The sequence below is a fragment of the Cyprinodon tularosa genome, unplaced genomic scaffold, assembly GCF_016077235.1.
Source record: "Cyprinodon tularosa strain WSP-4 unplaced genomic scaffold, ASM1607723v1 ctg50, whole genome shotgun sequence".
Taxonomy (NCBI): domain Eukaryota; kingdom Metazoa; phylum Chordata; class Actinopteri; order Cyprinodontiformes; family Cyprinodontidae; genus Cyprinodon; species Cyprinodon tularosa.
In genome coordinates, this window is record NW_024039230.1 from 573,954 (window position 1) to 596,460 (window position 22,507).

Here is a 22,507-nt window from a genome sequence, read left to right on the forward strand (position 1 = left end):
AATATATTTCAGGTTTGGCTTTTCCTATTAATGGTGACCATCTCTGGGGTTCTACAGTGTGAGTGTTCTTGGGATTGGTTGAAATTTGGCCAATCCATTGTCGAAATAATGTATAAAAAATATGCCAAATGAAATCCTAATTCTTCAGTGCAAATCTACTCTTCCATGCTCTGCTAGACTTTTAAACTTCACATTAAGTTGCACTTAACAAACTAAACAGTCAAACTGATCAGAAGACATTTATTATAAAATGCACGTCACTGATTGAGTTGTAGTGTTGGTTACACAAGTTACCAAACAGATAGCCATGCTGGTAATTGCCATTCCTCCAACCAAGCTTTTGGAATGCAAATAATAAGTTCTCAGCTCCGGTAATTGACTTTAATTGGCTGGCTCTCATTTTCTTCCAAAAGTCACTAATACAAATCCTGAAAACATGCCTATTCTGTTAGATTATTTATACCTGTGGAGTGGTTAAAAGGACTCACCGAACTATCAATGCCCAAAGTTAGCAACATGATGAAAAACACAATAGCCCAAAATGTTGAGCCTGGTAGTGTTGCAATTGCCTCTGGATAGATGATAAATACCAAACCTGCCCCTGTAAGAACAAAAAGAAATTATTAAGATTCTAATGGGTCTTTAGAAATAATATAATTTCATCACTATAGTCTTACTTACCTTCTGTTGCGACATCTTGCACACTGACGTTATGTTTTTTAGCCATATATCCGAGCACAGAGAATATTGCAAATCCTGAGAAGAAACTGGTGATGCAATTCACTGTGCTGGTCAAGAGAGCATCCCTGGGTTGAAAAATTGCAGAAAAGTAAAAATGGTCTTTGGCCATGAAAAGTTAGACAGAAATATATTTTCTATTTTACTTTCTTGCTTTCTACAGTTCTGAAGTCTGGCTTAAGGGGTCATAAAGACTAAGTTGAATATTTGTGGCTCTACTTCAACTAACGTCCTTTGACTTACTCTGTGAATGATTGTTCAATTACATTTTATATACAATACGCCTTTAAACTTAGCTTTGTTTACTTGACATACTCCATATCAACTGGAACCTACAAAGCTCCGGGTTTAGTGGTTCAATGTATAATTAGAAAGCTCTTCCGTGACCACTGACAAAATAAATAAGGTCACAATGACCTCAGCCACCTCCTGGGTTTAAGGAGCAAAAGCCTCTGAATGAGCAATTTCCTTCCATTTGACTTCCCTTCCACTTTCCTTGTCTTCCTAGTTGTATGGGCTGTGAACAATTTATAGATGTTTTTACTGAACCCCGCTGTCCTGTCCACTTATTCTGATCATAAGTCAGGTATATAAAATGAATTAAGACAAATCTTTAGCAGAGAAAGAAAAAAAAAATGACAACTAAGTAGTTCATTAGATTCTCAACAATATGTTACAAAATGTCTGAAAAAAAACATTTAAGCATGTTGGTGATCAGCCAAAGTGTATTATCATTAGGGATGCTCCAATATGGAATTTTAGGCATATATTGATAGCCGATGATAATATTGTCATTACGGCCGATACCCAATATTCACCAATTTTTTAAATTATACACATCTCTACCCTTTTGACATTATGAAAAAGCCACCATTACTTCTCTACTTCAAATAAGCACCCACAATTTGTTAATATCAGCCCAGTTTTACTAGAAAGAACAATATCAACATGTTTAAAAATTACCGACATTGACGATGTGAATGCTGATATATCCTGAATCCCCAGTTATCATCTGTTGTTTATATTGTTTCTTGCAGTTCTATGCTTCTATAAAGATGCATTGTTTTAATCATGTCTTCTAATTTAGCTTTCTAAACCAAGTTTTTCTATTTGGAAGCATTAGTAGTTTAGTGTTTGGTAGCCATATTAATAAATAGTATTTTAAACAGCAAGGGCAACACACTGACATATTTTGACATTTTATACTAATGTCAATAGCCAGTCATGCCAATAACAGCAACTCAAAATTAGTTTCCTAACCTTAAACCTAATCTATGAACTCATGTTTGAGTCTCACGTTGTGGCAGTTTTTCAGATGTCTTGCACAACCTGGATTAATTTTCACTGTAAATCAGGTGTAGAGAAAATAACCAAAGTTCATAGGTCATTTCAACAAGCATATGTTTTACAGAGTAAACAGCTGATTTACTGAAGCACAATTCCCTGCTAATTTTGCAATAAGAGCCAAAACTATGATTGTAATCTCAAATATAATATATTTAAACTTATTAGAACAGCTTGAATTCTTGGCACAGACATTGATGCAGCACAACATAAAACATTTTTATATCTATTCACACACTGTCACCTCAGTTAGAGCCTTGCCAAATTTCCCTCATTTACATAGGTTCTTATTGTTAGCATTGGCATAAACTGCATTATTTCCACGGCTGAAAATCCCTACTACATTGCCATTATGAGTTACAGTAGCCGTAATGACAGATAAAAAAAAATGTCTGGCTAAGTCAAAAATTATCAAAACATATTTTACTGCATTGTCCGCTGTTTATATCATAGTCTTGTTGTATTATACAATTCATGTGTATTTCAACTGAAATTGCTCTACCTCTAAAATCCAGAGTAAATTGATCACTTTTTTTTTTTTTGCCATAAATGAACTACCTATCTACACTGTTTGTTGTTTTTGTTTTGTCTGTTTCTTTTCAACTTGTTTAACCTTGTTAATTAAATTTAGTTTAATTGTTTTCAACCTCAAGCTAGACTTCCTCAGGTAACAGCATTTGTCCTAAGCAGCACCCCTACAGCAAATCAATTTTTGGAAAAGATAAGCTCACAACCTTGTGTCTGCTGTGTTTAGAAAAACAGTGGCTCTGTGAGACAAAAACAAAACAAAAACACACACACACACACAGAATAAAGATAACAGGTATACCAGATAAGGGTTGAAACCCTTCCTGGTCTGTACTTTATCTGTCCTTAAATGCTAGGACAATAACGTAAACTAGACAGATTAGCATCACCAATGTGTTGTGAAAATGTTTTGGACACACTGCTTAGATGTAGGATATTCCTCTGGGCTTGATTATCAACAATTTACTGTGAACTGCCTTACCTGTAGCAGTTGTTGTTAAACTTGTTATAGCTGGAAAACGCAATAAGGACACCAAAACCTGCTCCCAGAGAGTAGAATATTTGGGTAGCAGCATCGATCCATACCTACAGGTTAAATAACACATTTTTTTGTTTGTTTTTCCATCGAGAAAATATGAAATAGATATACAGTTTGAAATATTAGTTTTCAAAAACTGTGGGGAAGTTTTTAAACCACTCTTTCTGACCTCTAGGTTGTTGAGTCGGTTGAAATCAATATTAAGGTATGCCTTGATCCCTTCTGTGGACCCTGGTAGAGTTATGCCTCTGATGAGCAACACAAACAGTACGATATACGGCATAGTCGCTGTGATGTAGACAACCTAAAATATTCACATGACAAATAAACAATACGGGTCAGCCTACATGATCAAAAAACCCATGAATAGTCTCTTTCCTGTGCTCAACCTCTAAACATTGAAAATTACATAAGCACATTGCTATATAACATACATTATAGTGATAACACTGTTTGTATATTCTTAACTAAGCGTCTGTTAAATACATTTTACCCCCAATAACTATATAGGCTCTCTTGCCCTAAGAAAACTTTTTATATGTCACTTTCTACATCAATAGGAAGTTTTATTTAAGTTTTTAAATTGCACACAAAAAAATGCCCTTTAAAAATGTATAGAGGACAACACTTGAGATTATATTAATTATTGTAATGGAATAATTACAGCAATACCAGCAGTCTTCTATTCAGATGAAGCAGTGGGTCTAATGCTGCAGTGAATACTGGATCTGACTTGAGACTTAGTGTAATAATAAAGGCTGTGAAGACCACTTTTACCTATAGGCCAATGTAACACATAGTTATTGGTGGACAGATCTGGCCTAGATGTCACGCTATGTGGTTCAGCAGGTCACTCTGCTGCTTTGGTGTTAATGATGTACATTTTACTAATCATCTTGCTTTTTGTGGTTTTTATTCCTGTGTTAATGAAGACAAACTATAAATACTAATGATCATACCAGAAACAATTACTCCCAACAGTCAGAGCCCGAAGACTTTGTAATAAAATACTTTGTCGACAAATCCTACAGGATAATAGATAGTAACAATTTAATTTGGTTTCAAAGTCCTGTTTAGCCATAGCAATCACTGTTTAACACTTCCTCTAAACTACAATGAAAGTTATGCTTAATACAACTAGATACAAATGCTTCTAAGAGTTATTAAAACAATTCCAGATGATGCAAACGGCCCATACCTTGCCTGAAGACTTGACACCTTTCCATAAGCTGAAGTAGAGGATGAAGACAACCACAACTAAGCACAGAGTTAAATCCCAGCGAGGCAATCCCAGGTCCTGGATACCTCTACTTTCATGGAGATGCAACACACCCCGTCTGCATTGGAGAGAAAAATCCTCTTCAGCCTATTGTTTGTTTGTTTTTTTCTTTTTTTTAATGATGTAGACAGGACTAAAAATGTACATTTCCTTATGCTTTATTATCATAGAACTCTGCTCTGAAATGTCATGTTTTAGAGTATAAGCTGAACAGAAAAATTATGTATATCAAATAAAATATTTGAAATACTATAAATGTTTTACTGGCCTACAATGGTATTCAGTCAGAGGGATAGAAAATATTTTACTAAATTAAAGTGCCGAAAAAACAAAACAAAAAAGGAACTTTTTAATTTTCTATTTTCTGTTTGACTCATGGGTTTTACATTTTCTGAACATAGTTCTTAGAGCAACCGATAAGTAAAATTAAAAAGCAGTCTAACTGTGGGTTGACAGTGGCTCAGCTCAAAAAGGGGTTTGCCTATAACCTGTGGTTTTCCGTCGCTCCGTCTTTCTTAAATGTTATTGTTAGTTAGAAGGCCTGGTGGCACGTGTAAAGCAGCTCCGCTTCTGTCAGTCTGTCCCAGGGCAGCTGTGGCTAAAGTGTACTTTACAACCTTTAGTGAGAATGTGGGTGTGGATGATTAATTGTAGAGTAACTTTTAAGTCCTCCGAATTAATGAAAGTGCTTTTTCGTGTAGCACTTTGAATTGTCTTGCCACTAAAATGTGCTACATAAATAAAATTGCCTTGGCTACACAAGTACAGGGCATAAACCATTTGACAGCATTTAATAAATAATTGAGAGAAACAAATATAAAAGATAAGGTTTATGCCATGAGTGTTACTGATCTACTAATTAGACTGATAATTGTATTTGATTTAAACAGCTTTGGAACAAGACTTATCCACATGCTTTAATGCATATGTATATTTTGTATCAAACAGAGCCATATAGGTAAAACACTGGGATTTTACTTTAAAGCAGTATTCTTTAGATAGATATCAGAGCTGAAGGGGAGGGCTTTAAAAAAATATATTTCAATGCTAAAATTCAGGTAAAGTTTGCTGAGACTGTACAGGAAGTCACATATATGTTCCCTGATTTACGTGACCAAACAGATTCATAAATTAAGTAAAATGTTTTATATTAGCTGTGGAATATTGATGGTTTTACCTGATTTTTGAAGTAAAATCATCAATATTCCATTGGTAATATCAAACATTTTGTTTAGCCAATGCTAAAGCAGGTCTACATGGTCTGAACTACTTCATAATGCAAATAAACAAGGGAAGACAAATGGCAGCTCCTTTCCTGTCTAAATATTGCTTCCTTCTGCAAGCTCTTAATGGAATGCCTGCTGCAAAGTGTCTATGCTAATAAGAATACACTTAGCTATCTGGTATATTTCTCTTAGTGACGATGAGAATTTAGACAAGGTAAAAGTACTTTAGAAACCATTATGAGCACTCATCTGTCCCTGATAAGAAGTTCTTGGAGCATGGTTTTCAAGGGAAATTGCTTTTCAATTGCTTTTACAAGAAGAAAAAAACCTCCCTGACACGTGGCACTTCTCAAGCCTAAAGGTATGTAACATTTGTTATGTTTATCTGTTGCCTAAATTGGGTGGATGTGCAGCTGAGAATTCTTTTAACAGTTGAAATAACAGGAGTATTTACAGACACTGATCCGATACTGTTATCCTTCTTTAATATATAGATTTTAATGTGGTGAATGTGAAATTAGTACTGCTGTTTTCCCACTTCTGCTTGATGAACGAGAGGAGGTTGTTTATTTTAGCTGCCTTTTTTCAGTCTGTGGAGCCCATGCTTCATCATTTTGAACCAACAATTTTGCAGCTGTCCAGAGATTTCTATTGGAAGACATTTCAAAGAAAAACCTTAAGCAGGGTTGTTTAATCCTGCTCCACAAGGCCTACTGTCCTGAATGATTTAGTTCTTTCTCAGCTCCAAAAGACTTGATTCAAATGATTGCAGTCACCCATCATTAAGGGCTACATAGGCCTGGTAAACATCAATGTATATAAGTCAGGTGTGTGGAGGCAGGGAACAATTAAAACATCCAAGGCACTGCTTCCTGAAGAACCTGTGCCAGTTTATTGGTAAGCCTGTCACAGATCTTCCCAAATATTTAACAGGGAATAAAAAGTACTTGTCCAAATATTTATCCACTGTTTTACTTAAAATCCACTTGCAGTGTTTGGTGCCAAGAAGCTCAATGTTAGTGCCATGTGAAAAGTCCTAGTGGTGCTTGTCAAATTCCACAAGATTACGTTTGAGAGGGTAGGACAAAGAAAGGCTCTGTCTTGGACCGTTCTCAGACAAAAGGTCTCACACTTTAATCCTAGAGTGCCTGTGACCTGCAACTTTTAGATGAGTTTCTGTCTCAAAACACCTGTATGAGATAGTCATGTTATTGCATCTCTGTAAAACCTGACACCAGGATAGGGAGACAAATGATTCAGGAATAGATGCATTGAAATTAATTGTAACTTGCGGTCAAGTAATTCTGCCATCTATATTTTTTTACATAAGACAATTAATGCAGTATTTTTTTTTTATGTTGGATTTTCTGAATTGTATTAATATGACATTTGGCTACTGAAGAAAGATAAATGTTTCCAAAGCTTTTTTTTTCCTATAAATCTCATAGCTATTTATTTTTCACCTAAAACAATAATAAAGTAAGATAAATAAATTACATAATGTGAGTATTAATATTAGTCCTGTTTGTCTCTGGGTTGCACTGGGATGGACTGGCGCCCTGTCCAGGGTGTCAATGTCTGAAACATGCTTCTAGAGAGGGAAAATTCAAAGCTGTCCCATTTTGGCATTGTGGGGAACCCATATGCATATTAGCACCTACAAACTGCCAGGTTTGTGCATGCAACCTAATCCTGGACTTGACTCTTTTCCTGACATTGCACAAGCAACAGTAATGAGGGACTTCAGAGTTCTGTTTAGGTTTCAGAGGTTTCTAAAATGGTATATATTCAGTTCAGAGCATTGTCAAAGCTGTATGCATGATGTGTTGTGTACATAGAATTATTTTTAATTGAAAAACCGTTTGCTTCGTTTGTCAGTGAAATATATGCTTGGGGTACAGAGCAACCTAAATGTTCTTATTTTTTTATATTTCAAGTTTTAAACATCCCTTGCTCCTCCACCTGTACTTAGACCATATAGAAATTAATCCCTGAGAGTCTGTCTTAGCTAAAACCTATTGGCACATTAAGCCTGTAGGGCCTACCGGAGAGCAATCAGTGGTTAAAAGGTTAAAATACATTTATAGTTTCCAATGGTTCTTCTTTTTTCTGTTTGAGGGGGTTGATGTTTATATCCTATTTATGTGCTTTCGTCTTAAGTAATAAGTCAGCTAAACCATTAACATTTTAGGTGTTTTTGATGTATTAAAGCTACAGTGTGTAATTTTCAGCGACATCTAGCGGTCAGACTGCAGACTGCAGCAACATGAACGTCTCCCCCCCACCGCTTCTCCCTCCCAACAGTACGGCGAGCGTTACAGGACAAAATGTCTTCCACGACGTCCGCATCACCTACCTTCTCAAGTGATGAGGTTTGTTTACATAGATAATTTTACAGATAGTATTTCATTAGTCTGTTTAGGGTATAGATTTCATGTAGACTTAAGATAATAAATATACCCGTTATTTTTTCTACGTCGTTGTGACGTTTTGGTGAGCTGCTTTGCATGGTGATATAAACAGACGAAGTAATTGTAGTCATTAGTTTAACAGCGAGATTGTGTTCGCTGGAAGAATATATATTCCCCGTTTACAGAGTCCAAGTCTTGTTTGTGGCACGGGGGTTACAAGGCAAGGAAGAGGGAAAGGAAGAGGGCAGAGAGGCCGGGGTGAGCGTGCAGCTGGGGCCAGGCGAGAGAGGGGAGCCAGCGGGGTGAGAGCAGAGGAGGAAAGGCTTGAAGATCTCCAAAGGAGCTGGAGAGAAGTAACCGAGGTATATATCCAGAAAATTATTTTACAGAAAATTACTGAATCATTACCTGTGAAACGTCAGGGACGTTGCTGAATAAGTATACTGGAGAGTAACAGCATCATCACGCAGCATGTTATTGTTTTAGACAGGTCTGAGCATCCTGTACTCCAAAAACTGCAGTGATATTAGACAATTGTGTGTGTAGGATTAATTACCTGTCCAAGAGAAAACTGGCAACTTGAGCGTCACTTTGAAAACCTTTTTCCTCCATCAGTGACTTCCATCGTGTAAATGCCGTGCCAATGTTGATCCGTGTTTTTTGTCGTTTCTTGTCACTCTTGCGTTTATTCTCGTCGTGTTTCCGTTTCTTAGATGACGGGGGTTCGGTGTCCGCCGCTTTTCGTTGTGATACAGAGTAGGCATGATCCTCCATTCGTCTGATGTTTGGCCACACAGTGCCAAACAGTTTGCAAAGTCACTCACGCCTGCCGCCTTGTTTACCTTTCTTGTTACCGAGGCGCAGTATACCTGCTTCTTCTTCTTCTTTGGTTTCAGGCAGACTAAACGCTTCTCAGGCATAATACTGCCATCTACTGTTCAGTACCGTCTCAGTTCATCTCTCTCAACTTGCCGTAGTTATTTTCGAGCGTCATGGGAGATCTCGCAATCGCTAGTTTGTTGCCTCTGCGCTGCCGTAGCGCAAAGATGTCTGCCTCCATGGCTGCGAGACCCGCTCCTATGTAATTATAAATAACGAATTCTAAGGCAACGCAAATATTATGGTTAAAAGGCTGAGCTCATAGGTGATGATAAATAACATAGTTATGTATAATATATTAAATTTCTGACTTTATATGCCTGTAATTATTACACACTGTAGCTTTAAGCAACCCAGTTTGAAAGCTTAAACTCCCCGTTAGAAAAAGTGCTCAGGTCAGTCCTGACGTCAGCATGAAGGAATGTTCCATTTGAGAGTTTGCTTTAGCGTTAAAAATTTCTCCAAATGACCGCTTTCCTACAAACAAAACTCATGAATGTTGGTGGATGCAGAGGAGTGTGAGATGTGAAGCAACTGAATTGTTGACTCAGTTGTCCTCCCTCATGCTGTGCCTTGGCTTTGCTCCTGTTCCTAAAGCTGTAAGCAGGAGGATTTATTATCCCCTACAGTGGCAAACCAAATGGAAGATTTGTCTCAAAGTGTCTTATTGTTTTCGGGCTGCATATGTTCCTATTCTTTTATGTAAATAATATTTGAAAACAGGATGAAAAGTTATATTTTCCCTCCTGCTTTTATTAGTCTTTGTCTATAATGTGTGTCGTAATTCAGCATTGAAGCTTTTATGTGAGTGCTGTAGCTACTTGGTTAATAAAAGTGTTTACATACCTTCAACATATCAGGTTTGGTATTTCATGGAAAATTGAATATAACCCAGGGATACTGTTTAAATAAACACTGAAAGCTGTAGTGTTGCTTAAAAGAATGGGATCAGGTCTTTATTAATATCAGTTATTGGTGCTGATGGTGTTCAACGTATTCTGCACTTCAAGCCTTACATGTGTCCATTGTATTGTCTAAGTCATCCCACAGACTTCCTCTGGGCTACACAGTCTTCACAGAAGCTGAGGAAGAGCTGGCTGTCTTTGAAGTATAAACAGATGGAACTCTTTTCAAGTACTTCAAAGAGTGCATTTGAACTTTTTATGTATACACTTTTTGTAGTGCAAACACTTATAGTTGGACAATTTTAGGTTTCTATACTTGAATTTCAGTCGCTGGTTGCCCTATTTCTACAGAGAGGAGCTAACCAAAATAAAAGTTGAATTAATGAACACATTTATAAAAAAGGAACCCCTATGCTCTGATAACTAATTAAATACTAACTCAGCTACATTTTCATGAAAATCATTATATGCAAGGAATTAATGATAGTAGATGACGGGATAATTTCAAAGATTACACCAATAAAAAACCCCATCATATTTCCAAGATAAGCTGAAAATACCAACTTTGGACAAAATGTTTATAATTTATTAAATCAACAACTCACTCTTTACTCCTGTTAGAAAGATGGAGATGAAATGTATTTTACCAGGGTTACATTTAAATAAACTGGTATTTATTGCATTAAAAATATATTTTGCCCAATTATCCACAAATCATCTGTTGTGCATAATTGATTACTTAGCAGCAGTGAGCTTAGACATTTTGGGGAGTTTTTTGTTTTCTTTTATACAGCTTTTACCATCCTCTCTTCTACACATCATGACAAAATATGCAGAGTTCCTCACCCAACCTTGTTTGGTTCAGTTCCATTATTTTTATTTTTATTTATATGCTTTAGTAGTAGACAAGCCCAGTGTTAGATGAGCATTTTATTGTAGGCATTTCATGACCTATAATAACTGAAACACATGTACCAAACTTATGTTACATGCTCTTTCTTCTATAACATTTTAAAGAATTGTTAGAAATAGGTCCCATTGTCATATCATTCTCTTACAGGTGGTAGATGATGACTACTAGACTACTAACGAGCAGTTTCAGACCACAATCACTTCTTAAGTTAATTCATTTGAATCATTAGGATGGGCTCTATGGTCTGTACAGTTGTTAGCAGTGTTACCTTGCATCTGAAAGTCCTGGTCCTGCATGTGTGGGCTCTCTTTCTTGTCTAATACCAATGTTTTTTACTCACATTAAAAACAAATCCAGCTTACCTTAACTGGGTTCTTTAAATTGCCCTTAGATGTAATTATGTATGTGCATGGCTGTCTGTCCTTTTGGTAACCTATCTACTTCTTCTCCTGCATGCTGACTGCTAGACTTAAGCAGGAGCAAATGCCCCAGACTGTAAAGATAAGCAAGTCAGTAAAAGAGACGACTGGGATTTTGATGTCATTGCCGCATAGCTGCTAATCAGGATTAATGATGCCTTTTTAGTAATTCAGAATGTGGAGTAACAAACATTCTCTACTGCCTCCTGTGTCTTTTTACTGCTGTGATAAAAAAGGAAATTAATTTAGAATTTGTTAAACATCTTGAGAAGCAATGCGAATAAGCACAGAAAGTTACTATAAAGTCATCAGATTTTACTTACTCATAGTATTCTGCTGCTGGGGTGATCTTGTACTTGGCATAAGTACCATTGCCAAGGACAGACCCATTGATGTGTTCAGGGTCAGTGCAGTTTATGCTGTTCCAGATGTTGCCGCATTTCAGCCATGGAAGCTCACGTCTCATGGAGGAGAACAGGTAGTGGAGCGACCAGGCAATGATGACATTGTAGTAAAAGCCAACATAGAGGGCTATGACAATCACTGTGTAGCCCACACCTAAGGGGAAAAAACATGAATGATAGAAAATAACTGATTATGAAAAGTGAAAAATATTATATGAAATAATGAATACTCTTAAAATCATAAGTCTGTTTTTGTTTTGTTTTTCATTGTCAGAAAGCAGAGATGTGTATAGGACCTATGTTGATTCTTGTGAAAATATGCTAATTCCTCCAATTAATCTTGTTATTAGATACAACCATTTATTGTGTTGTTTTTAATTGGGGTTTTTCTTGACTTGGTTCATGACGTATTCTCAGTTTTCATCAAAGTTATAGAAGCAGGTGCATGTAATACCACTGTTATCTGTAAACATCTCAAAACCTGAAGTATTGCTATCTACAAAGCATAAGCTCTAACCGTTCATCATTCTGATCTCTTTTAGGGTAGAACATGTAGCCTGTGTTGTGTTATTCCATCTCTACTGGAATGTGATTTCTTTACATGAAACAGAGAAGCCTCATAAACCCTTCACCTTCTCGTTCTGCGCAGGAAAATAACAAACCCGCCTGCCTTGGTGCTGAAGCCAACAAAAGCACAGACTGGGGCTGTTTTAAAAGATACTCATCTGATAGCAACTCAACATCTTCTTAGATCTTATAAAGTTTACGAAAAAATTGAAATATGTTTATTGCAAATCTACTAAGTGCATAAAATACTAAATTAATTTTAACACCGTTGGATTTCATGCATGATTTAGACTGTACAGATGATCTCAACCAGAGAAATTATAAAAAGTGGCTGTTTTTCTGTATTTTTTCCCTCGTGTCTTTAATGCTGGCATGTATGACAACATCAATTTCCCTCACTAAAGTGAAACAAAATGTTGCAAGGGGAACAGAATGTTGCAAGTACAATTAGAAAGAATGGGTGACCCGCTGTGGCAGGTTTTAGTTACAAGGGGCTCTTTTGGACCTCTGAGGGGGGTACAGGAGAAGAACAAAGGGATGAAAGCAAAGGGCAAAGACACTTGAGAAGCCAATGAAGAAAGAACATGCTGATCTACAAGATTAAAATGTAACAAAGAGACTGAAGTCAATAGATATAACGTTTTCTTTTTATTGTAACTAACTCTTAATCTGAGTCTTGCAAATCTGTATTTGTGAAAAAAATCTACCTTTAAAGATAGGGCATATTTTCCAAACTGTAGCTGCCCCCTCCCGGTTGTACTGGCCCAAGGCAAGTTCCATGTAGAACAGTGGCATCCCAGCAATGAACAGGAAAAGAGTATATGGGATCAAAAAGGCACCTGAAAAACAGAAATAATGGGAGTCAAGTTTTCTTTTTTTTTCTTTAGCATATTTACTTTCAGTTTAGATTATAGGTTAAAAAAAACTGTTACACTTCTTCTTGCTGCTAACAAGATTGTCAGCGCTGAGGATAAAAAAAGGGAACCAGAAGGGTTAAGGGGGTTCGATATTCTTAGAAAAATGGTGGGAAGGCTCAAAGCTATTTTCATGCTGTGCTTCAGAGGCACATCCACACCAGTGGAAGCTCAGATAATGGAATTGCTATTGACACTGTCCATCACAGGTTTAGCATTATCTTCAGTAATGAATACGTATTCACTAAAGGCTTATTTAAAGGCAAGTTCAGCACTGATAAGAAGCACAGAAGTTGCAGAGAAAAACATGTAGATCTTTTTTTTATTATTTACATTTGAATGGGATACAAAAACAAACAGAGGACAGGGCACAGCTTCCAGTCAGCACTCAGTTGTCATTGATGTGGGAGGTTAAAAAAACAACCCTATTTTAAGCTATCTTTGTCGGTTTAGCTACACAAACGTATTATTTTCCCTTTCACCACAATGTGGGTTCAGCATTCAATTGTTCTTGAATCAGCTGTCAGACATAAACATAAACCCAAACAGCACTCAAACAGAAAAAAATATTATAAGAGGTTGAAATGTCAGGGCATAACTTACTAAGGCATTTCTTCAATTTCAGAAAACACAAAAATATTCAGCTTAACACTGTTGTCTGAAAATTTATTGAAAATTTATCCATAAATATTATAAATGTTTACAAAAATAAAATGACCAAAAAAATCTTAATGAGATCCAAACTGGAAAAGCGTTTGCTTATAGATCTGGAAAGTTCATATAAATAAGGTAAAAGTCAAATCATAATCTACAGTTGACAATAAGACAAAAGAAATATAAAATGGGTTATTTACTCAATCATGAATGAAAATTCACGCTTCACTATTTAAACTCAATTTCACCATTTAAATTTCACAAATTCTCAGCCTTAGGTAAAAAGTAAATAATACATTTAGTTTTACTTGTTGTAAAATAAATAAATAAATTCTTGTTGTTATTAGAAGACCATATTGTTGTTATTATTAGTATTTTTATTAATAATTTACGCGCATTAGTAATGAAACACAAAACTCACTCACCTCCTCCGTTTTTGTAGCATAAGTATGGAAATCTCCAAACATTAGCCAAATCCACTGCAAAACCAATAACGGACAAGAGAAAGTCTATTTTCTTGCCCCAAGTTTCTCGGTCGCTCTCTGGAGGCGCTCCGGGCAAACCTGCGTGGTTCACAGGATTGGAAATAATGCAGGAGCTGGTGTACTGGACTCCGTTCTGGTCCTTGACCAGTATCAATTCTACCTCTTTCTTCTCCACATCGCACTGTTTCAGCGGTGCGACCGATGAAAGTTTGTGTTCTGGTAGAATCTGGATGTTCATCTTCTCTGCAAGGAGTAGCGCACGCACCGGCGCGATGCTCTCACAGCCCCCTGCGGGTTCTGGTAGGGCTGTCTATCTAAGTTAATGCGCTGGACTGGGGATAAAAGTCTCGCTGACAAAAACAGTGACAAAAGATTGTTCTCCAGCTTAACTACAGGTGACAGCTCTTTGTACATCAGCTAGACAAGAGAAGATGAAAAAAAAATTGTTGGGAAAGGTTTGGTGTTCGCGCGTAAAGTTTACGCACTAAGGAAATCACTGTTTAGCCTCAACTGGGTAATAAGCGACAGAACTTTGTCTATAGGAGACCGACCTGATGCCCATGTGCTTCTGCTACAAGAACAGTATTAAAACGGAACATGATCTCTAATTTACAGCAACAGAAAGTGCCAAAAGAAATCTAATCCAGTGCGTCACCAAAAGTGCCGAGCAAAGAACCAAGATTCAGGACATATTAACTGGAAGCAGTTAAAGATAAAAAGGTATGAATAGAATATGAGTGAGTTACTAAAGCAGTAGAAAGCTCTTTAGTTTAAGGCTGCTCTCCCGTACTTCAGAAAGCTACTGACGCGTCTCCATGACCCGATGCTGTTGCGCTGTGGATGCATCTGAAGGAAGACAGCCCTTTCTGAAGGAACTTTGAGACTTGCCTTCTCAAGCAGAGACGATAAAAAAAGTCCTAGCTTTGAAATCCGTTTCCTCTCTCTCTTCCACGTGGTATTTTATAATTGAACATTTTCGTTTCCTATGTTTAATGTCATTTTGGCATGATCGGCAAGTTCTAAACTTTCAGCTTCTGAAAATGTATGATAATCCAGTATCCAATATGATCAAATATAAATATATATCAAATCAGTTCTGTATGTTATTCAGCTGTTTGCGGTTTTGATACTGAGTTGGATTTTATTTTGCTTGTTTGTTTGTTTTTTCTTTCTTTCCCTCTCTTTCTCTCTTCCTCTCTGTATACACACACGTATATATATATATATATATATATATATATACGTGTGTGTATACAGAGAGGAAGAGAGAAATATATATATATATATATATATACACACACACACACTCACCGGCCACTTTATTAGGTACACCTGTCCAACTGCTCGTTAACACTTAATTTCTAAGCAGCCAATCACATGGCAGCAACTCAGTGCATTTAGGCATGTAGACATGGTCAAGACAATCTCCTGCAGTTCAAACCGAGCATCAGTATGGGGAAGAAAGGTGATTTGAGTGACTTTTAACGTGGCATGATTGTTGGTGCCAGAAGGGCTGGTCTGAGTATTTCAGAAACTGCTGATCTACTGGGATTTTCACGCACAACCATCTCTAGGGTTCACAGAGAATGGTCCGAAAAAGAAAAAACATCCAGTGAGCGGTAGTTCTGTGGGCGGAAATGCCTTGCTGATGCCAGAGGTCAGAGGAGAATGGCCAGACTGGTTCGAGCTGATAGAAGGGCAACAGTGACTCAAATAACCACCCGTTACAACCAAGGTGGGCAGAAGAGCATCTCTGAACGCACAGTACATCGAACTTTGAGGAAGATGGGCTACAGCAGCAGAAGACCACACCGGGTGCCACTCCTTTCAGCTAAGAACAGGAAACTGAGGCTACAATTTGCACAAGCTCATCGAAATTGGACAATAGAAGATTGGAAAAACGTTGCATGGTCTGATGAGTCTCGATTTCTGCTGCAACATTCGGATGGTAGGGACAGAATTTGGCATCTACAACATGAAAGCATGGATCCATCCTGCCTTGTATCAACGGTTCAGGCTGGTGGTGGTGGTGTCATGGTGTGGGGAATATTTTCTTGGCACTCTTTGGGCCCCTTGGTACCAATTGAGCATCGCTGCAACGTCACAGCCTACCTGAGTATTGTTGCTGACCATGTCCATCCCTTTATGACCACAATGTACCCAACTTCTGATGGCTACTTTCAGCAGGATAATGCGCCATGTCATAAAGCTGGAATCATCTCAGACTGGTTTCTTGAACATCACAATGAGTTCACTGTACTCAAATGGCCTCCACAGTCACCAGATCTCAATCCAATAGAGCATCTTTGGGATGTGGTGGAACGGGAGATTCGCATCATGGATGTGCAGCCGACAAATCTGCGGCAACTGTGTGATGCCATCATGTCAATATGGACCAAACTCCCTGAGGAATGCTTCCAGCACCTTGTTGAATCTATGCCACGAAGAATTGAGGCAGTTCTGAAGGCAAAAGGGGGTCCAACCCGTTACTAGCATGGGGTACCTAATAAAGTGGCCGGTGAGTGTATATATATATATATATATACACTATATTGCCAAAAGTATTTGCTCACCTGCCTTGACTCACATATGAGCTTAAGTGACATCCCGTTCCTAATCCATAGGGTTCAATATGACGTCGGTCCACCCTTTGCAGCTAGAACAGCTTCAACTCTTCTGGGAAGGCTGTCCACAAGGTTTAGGAGTGTGTTTATGGGAATTTTTGACCATTCTTCCAGAAGCGCATTTGTGAGGTCGCACACTGATGTTGGACGAGAAGGCCTGGCTCTCAGTCTCCGCTCTAATTCATCCCAAAGGTGTTCTATCGGGTTGAGGTCAGGACTCTGTGCAGGCCAGTCAAGTTCATCCACACCAGACTCTGTCATCCATGTCTTTATGGACCTTGCTTTGTGCACTGGTGCACAGTCATGTTGGAAGAGGAAGGGGCCAGCTCCAAACTGTTCCCACAAAGTTGGGAGCATGGAATTGTCCAAAATGTCTTGGTATGCTGAAGCATTCAGAGTTCCTTTCCTTGGAACTAAGGGGCCAAGCCCAGCTCCTGAAAAACAACCCCACACCATAATCCCCCCTTCACCAAACTTTACACTTGGCACAATGCAGTCAGACAAGTACCGTTCTCCTGGCAACCGCCAAACCCAGACCCGTCCATCAGATTGCCAGATGGAGAAGCGCGATTCGTCACTCCAGAGAACGCGTCTCCACTGCTCTAGAGTCCAGTGGCGGCGTGCTTTACACCACCGCATCCGACGCTTTGCATTGCACTTGGTGATGTATGGCTTGGATGCAGCTGCTCGACCATGGAAACCCATTCCATGAAGCTCTCTGCGCACTGTTCTTGAGCTAATCTGAAGGCCACATGAAGTTTGGAGGTCTGTAGTGATTGACTCTGCAGAAAGTTGGCGACCTCTTCGCACTATGCGCTTCAGCATCCGCTGACCCCGCTCCGTCAGTTTACGTGGCCTACCACTTCGTGGCTGAGTTGCTGTCGTTCCCAAACACTTCCATTTTCTTATAATACAGCTGACAGTTGACTGTGGAATATTTAGGAGCGAGGAAATTTCACGACTGGATTTGTTGCACAGGTGGCATCCTATCACAGTTCCACGCTGGAATTCACTGAGCTCCTGAGAGCGACCCATTCTTTCACAAATGTTTGTAAAAACAGTCTGCATGCCTAGGTGCTTGAATTTATACACCTGTGGCCATGGAAGTGATTGGAACACCTGATTCCAATAATTTGGATGGGTGAGCAAATACTTTTGGCAATATAGTGTATGTTTATGTTAGAAATGAGTAGTTGAATTTAACATAAAAGAAAACTTTTTAATGTTTTCATCTGTTTCTTCTCTTCTCTAAAGAGATTGAATTACTGTTTTCTAAGAAGCCGTAAAAGCTTTGTGTTCCACGTGTAATTTAATCCCACAGCAGCTTTGGCCAGGGGCAATGATTTCTATTAGATATGGTTGATCAGTAGATCCCTTTAAAGTCAATGAATGTCCTCTTTGCTTTCCAGTGCTTGTTTTATAAAGCCCTAATAGGGCGAGGGTTTTTTGGTGTTATGTTTGTGGAGACTTACGGCCACAGCTTGAACACTGTGCAAGCACAACACCAGGTGTCAAGACAGAAAAATTTGGTATTGAAAGTGTTTTCTCTTAATTTTGTTTTTGTTTTATAAACTCAAAGTGATATTTTAGGCTCCCAGCTACTTGTGTTAATTTTTTTGTTTTTTGATAAACAGTCTGTACTCTGGACGCTTTAGTTACATCTTCACAGATATTAAACTACCAACATTCATACTACAAATGGTACACACAGAGCTAACCCCAGCAGACAGAAAAAGGACAGATGACTCTTTACCTTTGCCTCACTATATCCAAAGGGAGTGCTGCACAAAAGAAAATCATGGCATAACTCACCTTTTGCCTTGATAATGTTTTATCCCTTGATCTGCTGAGCACTTCTCAGGATGATGTTTTTGCTTCTCTGTTAAGGTTTGAACTTTACAATATTGACCTTAAAATGAGACTTTAATGAAAGATGACACAGCCACATGACGTTCCTCCAAGAATCTAACCTGAGCATTTTCTTGGGGTCACTTTTAAAGATTCTCTCTCCCTTTATTGTTGTGCTTCAGTATGTAATATTACATTTTGGTGTTGTTTCAAGGTATTTGAAATGGTACAAAATACTTAAAAGGTAATATGGATAGTTCACCACACTGATTTTTTTGTGGAAGCAATTGTCAGCTACAGAAAATCTACTTTCTGTGGGTTCTGTGCTAGTGAAAAAACGGCCAACTTTTCAGATAGACGAAGAAAGAAGATCTTGCTGATGTGGTTCTAGCAATGTCGGGAAGCTATCAAAGATGGCAAAAGGATGGGGAAAAGAAGTTGAGATATATCAAAAAGAGTGATCTCGTATATGTCAGACATTTGACGAAAATGGAATAGGTAATAGGGGTCATTTGGTTAAGATGTACCGTAAGCCCAAGAGGATATACATCCCCAGTAGTTTTGGGTTGAATGAAAGTGTTAATATTACTAATTTTTGTTCTGATATTAATAATGTTTTGTTAGGGGTTTGTTTGCAGACGCTTTGCTTTAGGCTCAACTTGACTCTGAAAAAGAATCTGTATAGCTACCTAAAGATTAAGATAGCCGCTAAAGGTTTGTGAAACGACAAGGATTTACTGTACATACCTGTATTCTCCGGCTCATGTCAAAATATCCATCAAAGATCCCATCTTCATTAGAATTATATCACCTTTCATGCCCTTTGTTTGAATAAAACCAACACAACGCTATTTGGACAGTTTCCCAACCCAGAGCTGCTTAAATATTGGACAAAACACACATTGCGTTAATTTGGCTTGGTTCCCTTAATACAGCGATAGGTTTTTATATATTTATATCTTTATCATTTAACATATTATAATTATTATATCATATAATATGATTATTTGATTATATTAGAACTATGACTTATTTTTATTATTACTATTATATATGTTTATTACTTTCTTGATTGATATATTCTCACAACATTAATGTCAGAATAAATATTAAAAAACGAAAGTTACAGAACACACTAAAAAATACAAAATTTCCATAAAATTGCTATGTAGGTTTCAACTCCTTTGGATATTGAAAGTCAAAAATAAAAACCTTTTGAAGCACATATTAAGTCCAGCAATTGCTATCTCAGCTTCAAAAGCCTTGTACAGGATCACAACAAAGGCTTGAGAGCAAAGAAATCTATTTGCAAGCAGCAGCACAAATGGGTGCGACCTAGAAGACTCTACTTTCTCCAAGTACTATGTTAGTTCTGATCTATGACATGTAAAAAGGCAAGGTAAGAAAGCCAAACAAGCTGCAGGTTCTGTGAAACTGAGCCTGGGGCAATGTGCTGCCTTAGTAACAGTCCACTTTGCCATATTCTTTTAAAATTTTAACAGTTAACATAAAATAACCTGCAGCATTGACTTAGTGGTTGATCTAATATTGATTTATTTAATAAGTGACCCTGCTAAAAAAAAAACAAAAAAAAAAACAGCTTGACCAGCTAAAGTTCTAACTAGCCTAAAAAAATTTAATGCAATGTAATGACCGGCCATGGCAGGAGCAGGCAATGAACCAGGGACGGCAATTGATCTTGTAACACTTTAAACTCAGAGCAAGACTGGCCCACAGAAAGGCTGGAGGAGGCTCCAGTCAGCCAACAGAAAGCCGTCGAGAGTTTTGGAGTCAATGTGCGAGCCTCTATCTGAGACAATCTCCCTTTGGAATCCATGTAGGTGAAAGACATGCTCAAGGAGATGTAGCGTTTATGTGCGGGAAGACCCTGAAGTGCCACCAAATGTACCTCCCTGGAGAAACAATCCACAAATGCCAAGAAGTCATCTAGACTGGCCACAGATGACAAAGCTGAGACAAAGCTGAGCCGGTTGCGGGACCATTGTTTCTGGGAAGGTACATAGAGGCACTTGACCAAGGTCTCAGAAGGAGCGTGTTCTGTGAGTAGACAATTATGTAACTCAGTAAGCAGAGTATGCAGTTGCTTAGGGGCCCTCAACCTCTTAGGGGCCCCATCACTGACATCTGGTAGGCCCCCACGCAATTGTGGGCTAGGACGTCTCTTTGCAAATGTGATGGTGTGAAAAAATCGTCTTAAACCCACCTGAGGGTTTAGATTGACTGACCGGACCTTATTTACTGTATACCCCAACACATGGCAGATTTCACCATGCACTGCATGAAAAGTGGGATTTTCGTCAATATGCGGCACTGTAGATTGTCGTGGAACTTCAGGTTAGCGGCAGTTTACGACAATTTGCAGGCTTCGCCGAAAACTCCCGTAAATTTTCAGAAATTGACGTGGACTCTCTTAGGCAGTGTTCCCCCCATGCCTCCCCCCCATGGAATTCTAGGGGAGGCTTTAACATGTAAATGAACATGCTGTGAGCTATACAAATGCAAACCAGGGTTGCAGGGGGGGTTTTACCCCAAGTGACATCTTTCTGGGTAAGAAATTCTCTGATACAAAGAGATCAGGCTTAGTATAGCCTCTTACATTTTAGCTTGAATTGATTTATTTAATTAAAGTATAGAGACCAAAACAGATCTTTAGCTGACAGAGCAATACATTTAGAGCAGTAATTATAAAAAAAAAATTGCATTTAAGATAAAAAATAAAATGTTGTCTGTCAATATGCTCAATTCACAATTACTTAAGTGGAAAAGTTTCAAGAAATGAGTCTGAGACGATTTACTTTATAACATGGCGCATTATCCTGTTGGAAGTAGCCATGAGAAGATTGGTACACTGTGGTCATAAGGTCCGGCCAGGTCAAGATCCGCAATTGCAATCGCACCAAACAGGAAAAAGAACATCGACAAATTCCAGTTCGTCAAATTAAAATATAGCAGCAACAGATCGGTGACTAGAAATTATAGCACAATTCTTATATATATATATATATATATATATATATATATATATATATATATATATAAAAACTAACACCGTTTATTTAAATGATTGGATCCAAACTATTGGTTATTCACCAACGAGGAAGCAGATTTCTCATCTCCATCAAAATATTTATTTTATACCGAGGGACTTAAACTTTAATCAAATCCATTCAAAAGAAACTTCTTATTACAGGAATGAAAAGAGATGCTGAGTTTGGAAGTAGTGAACAAGTTCATTAAAAAAAAAGCAGTTTTGAATTATCCTTATCCCCGTTACAAAAATCTACATATATATTTGGGCAGAAACTGAACATATGCTGGATGATGGTGGGATTTTTTTAATATGTCATATTAAATTAAGCACTCACAGGGTTCATACAGGAATGAGTGACTCTAATTTAATGCTATTTTAATGCTATTTGAGATGATTTTAATGCCATCATCAAGAACCATGTACACAAGTTATTAGTGTACATGAAATATGAAGGAGCTGCAAGCAGAGTTCCATGACTCCTGTATGTATGTAAACACACACACACACATATATACGTATATATATATCCTCTAGCTTTTTCTCCGCCTGGAGCGATATAATATATCTGACGAAATTGTTTTTATAAGCATTTTTTATTAAAGAATTATAAATACTTCGATAAACATATTTAAATAATTTTAGTGCCAATTAAGGCCTTGATTAAAAAAAAAAAAAAGAATGATTTTTTTATTATTTTTATTGATCCGCGGACACCCTGGTTCATCTCGCGCATGCTCCCTACGATCTCCAAGAAACTCAGAACGGCGGTGTGCAGCCAC

At 37.8% G+C, this 22,507-nt stretch overlaps 1 protein-coding gene across 1 annotated transcript in view; it reads right to left on the reverse strand.

Moving 5' to 3' along the window:
• slc6a2 (solute carrier family 6 member 2) overlaps positions 1-15,084 on the reverse strand; it is a 32,802-nt gene extending 17,718 nt beyond the window's left edge. The window contains exons 1-8 of the mRNA XM_038302983.1: positions 14,145-15,084; positions 12,859-12,990; positions 11,504-11,738; positions 4,347-4,485; positions 3,318-3,452; positions 3,092-3,195; positions 682-806; positions 489-601 (exon numbers count right to left, since the gene is read on the reverse strand). Coding sequence (XP_038158911.1) covers positions 489-601; positions 682-806; positions 3,092-3,195; positions 3,318-3,452; positions 4,347-4,485; positions 11,504-11,738; positions 12,859-12,990; positions 14,145-14,442 — 1,281 coding nt within the window. The 5' untranslated portion in view covers positions 14,443-15,084. The remainder of the gene's footprint in view (positions 1-488; positions 602-681; positions 807-3,091; positions 3,196-3,317; positions 3,453-4,346; positions 4,486-11,503; positions 11,739-12,858; positions 12,991-14,144) is intronic.
• Between the last annotated feature and the right edge of the window lie 7,423 nt (positions 15,085-22,507).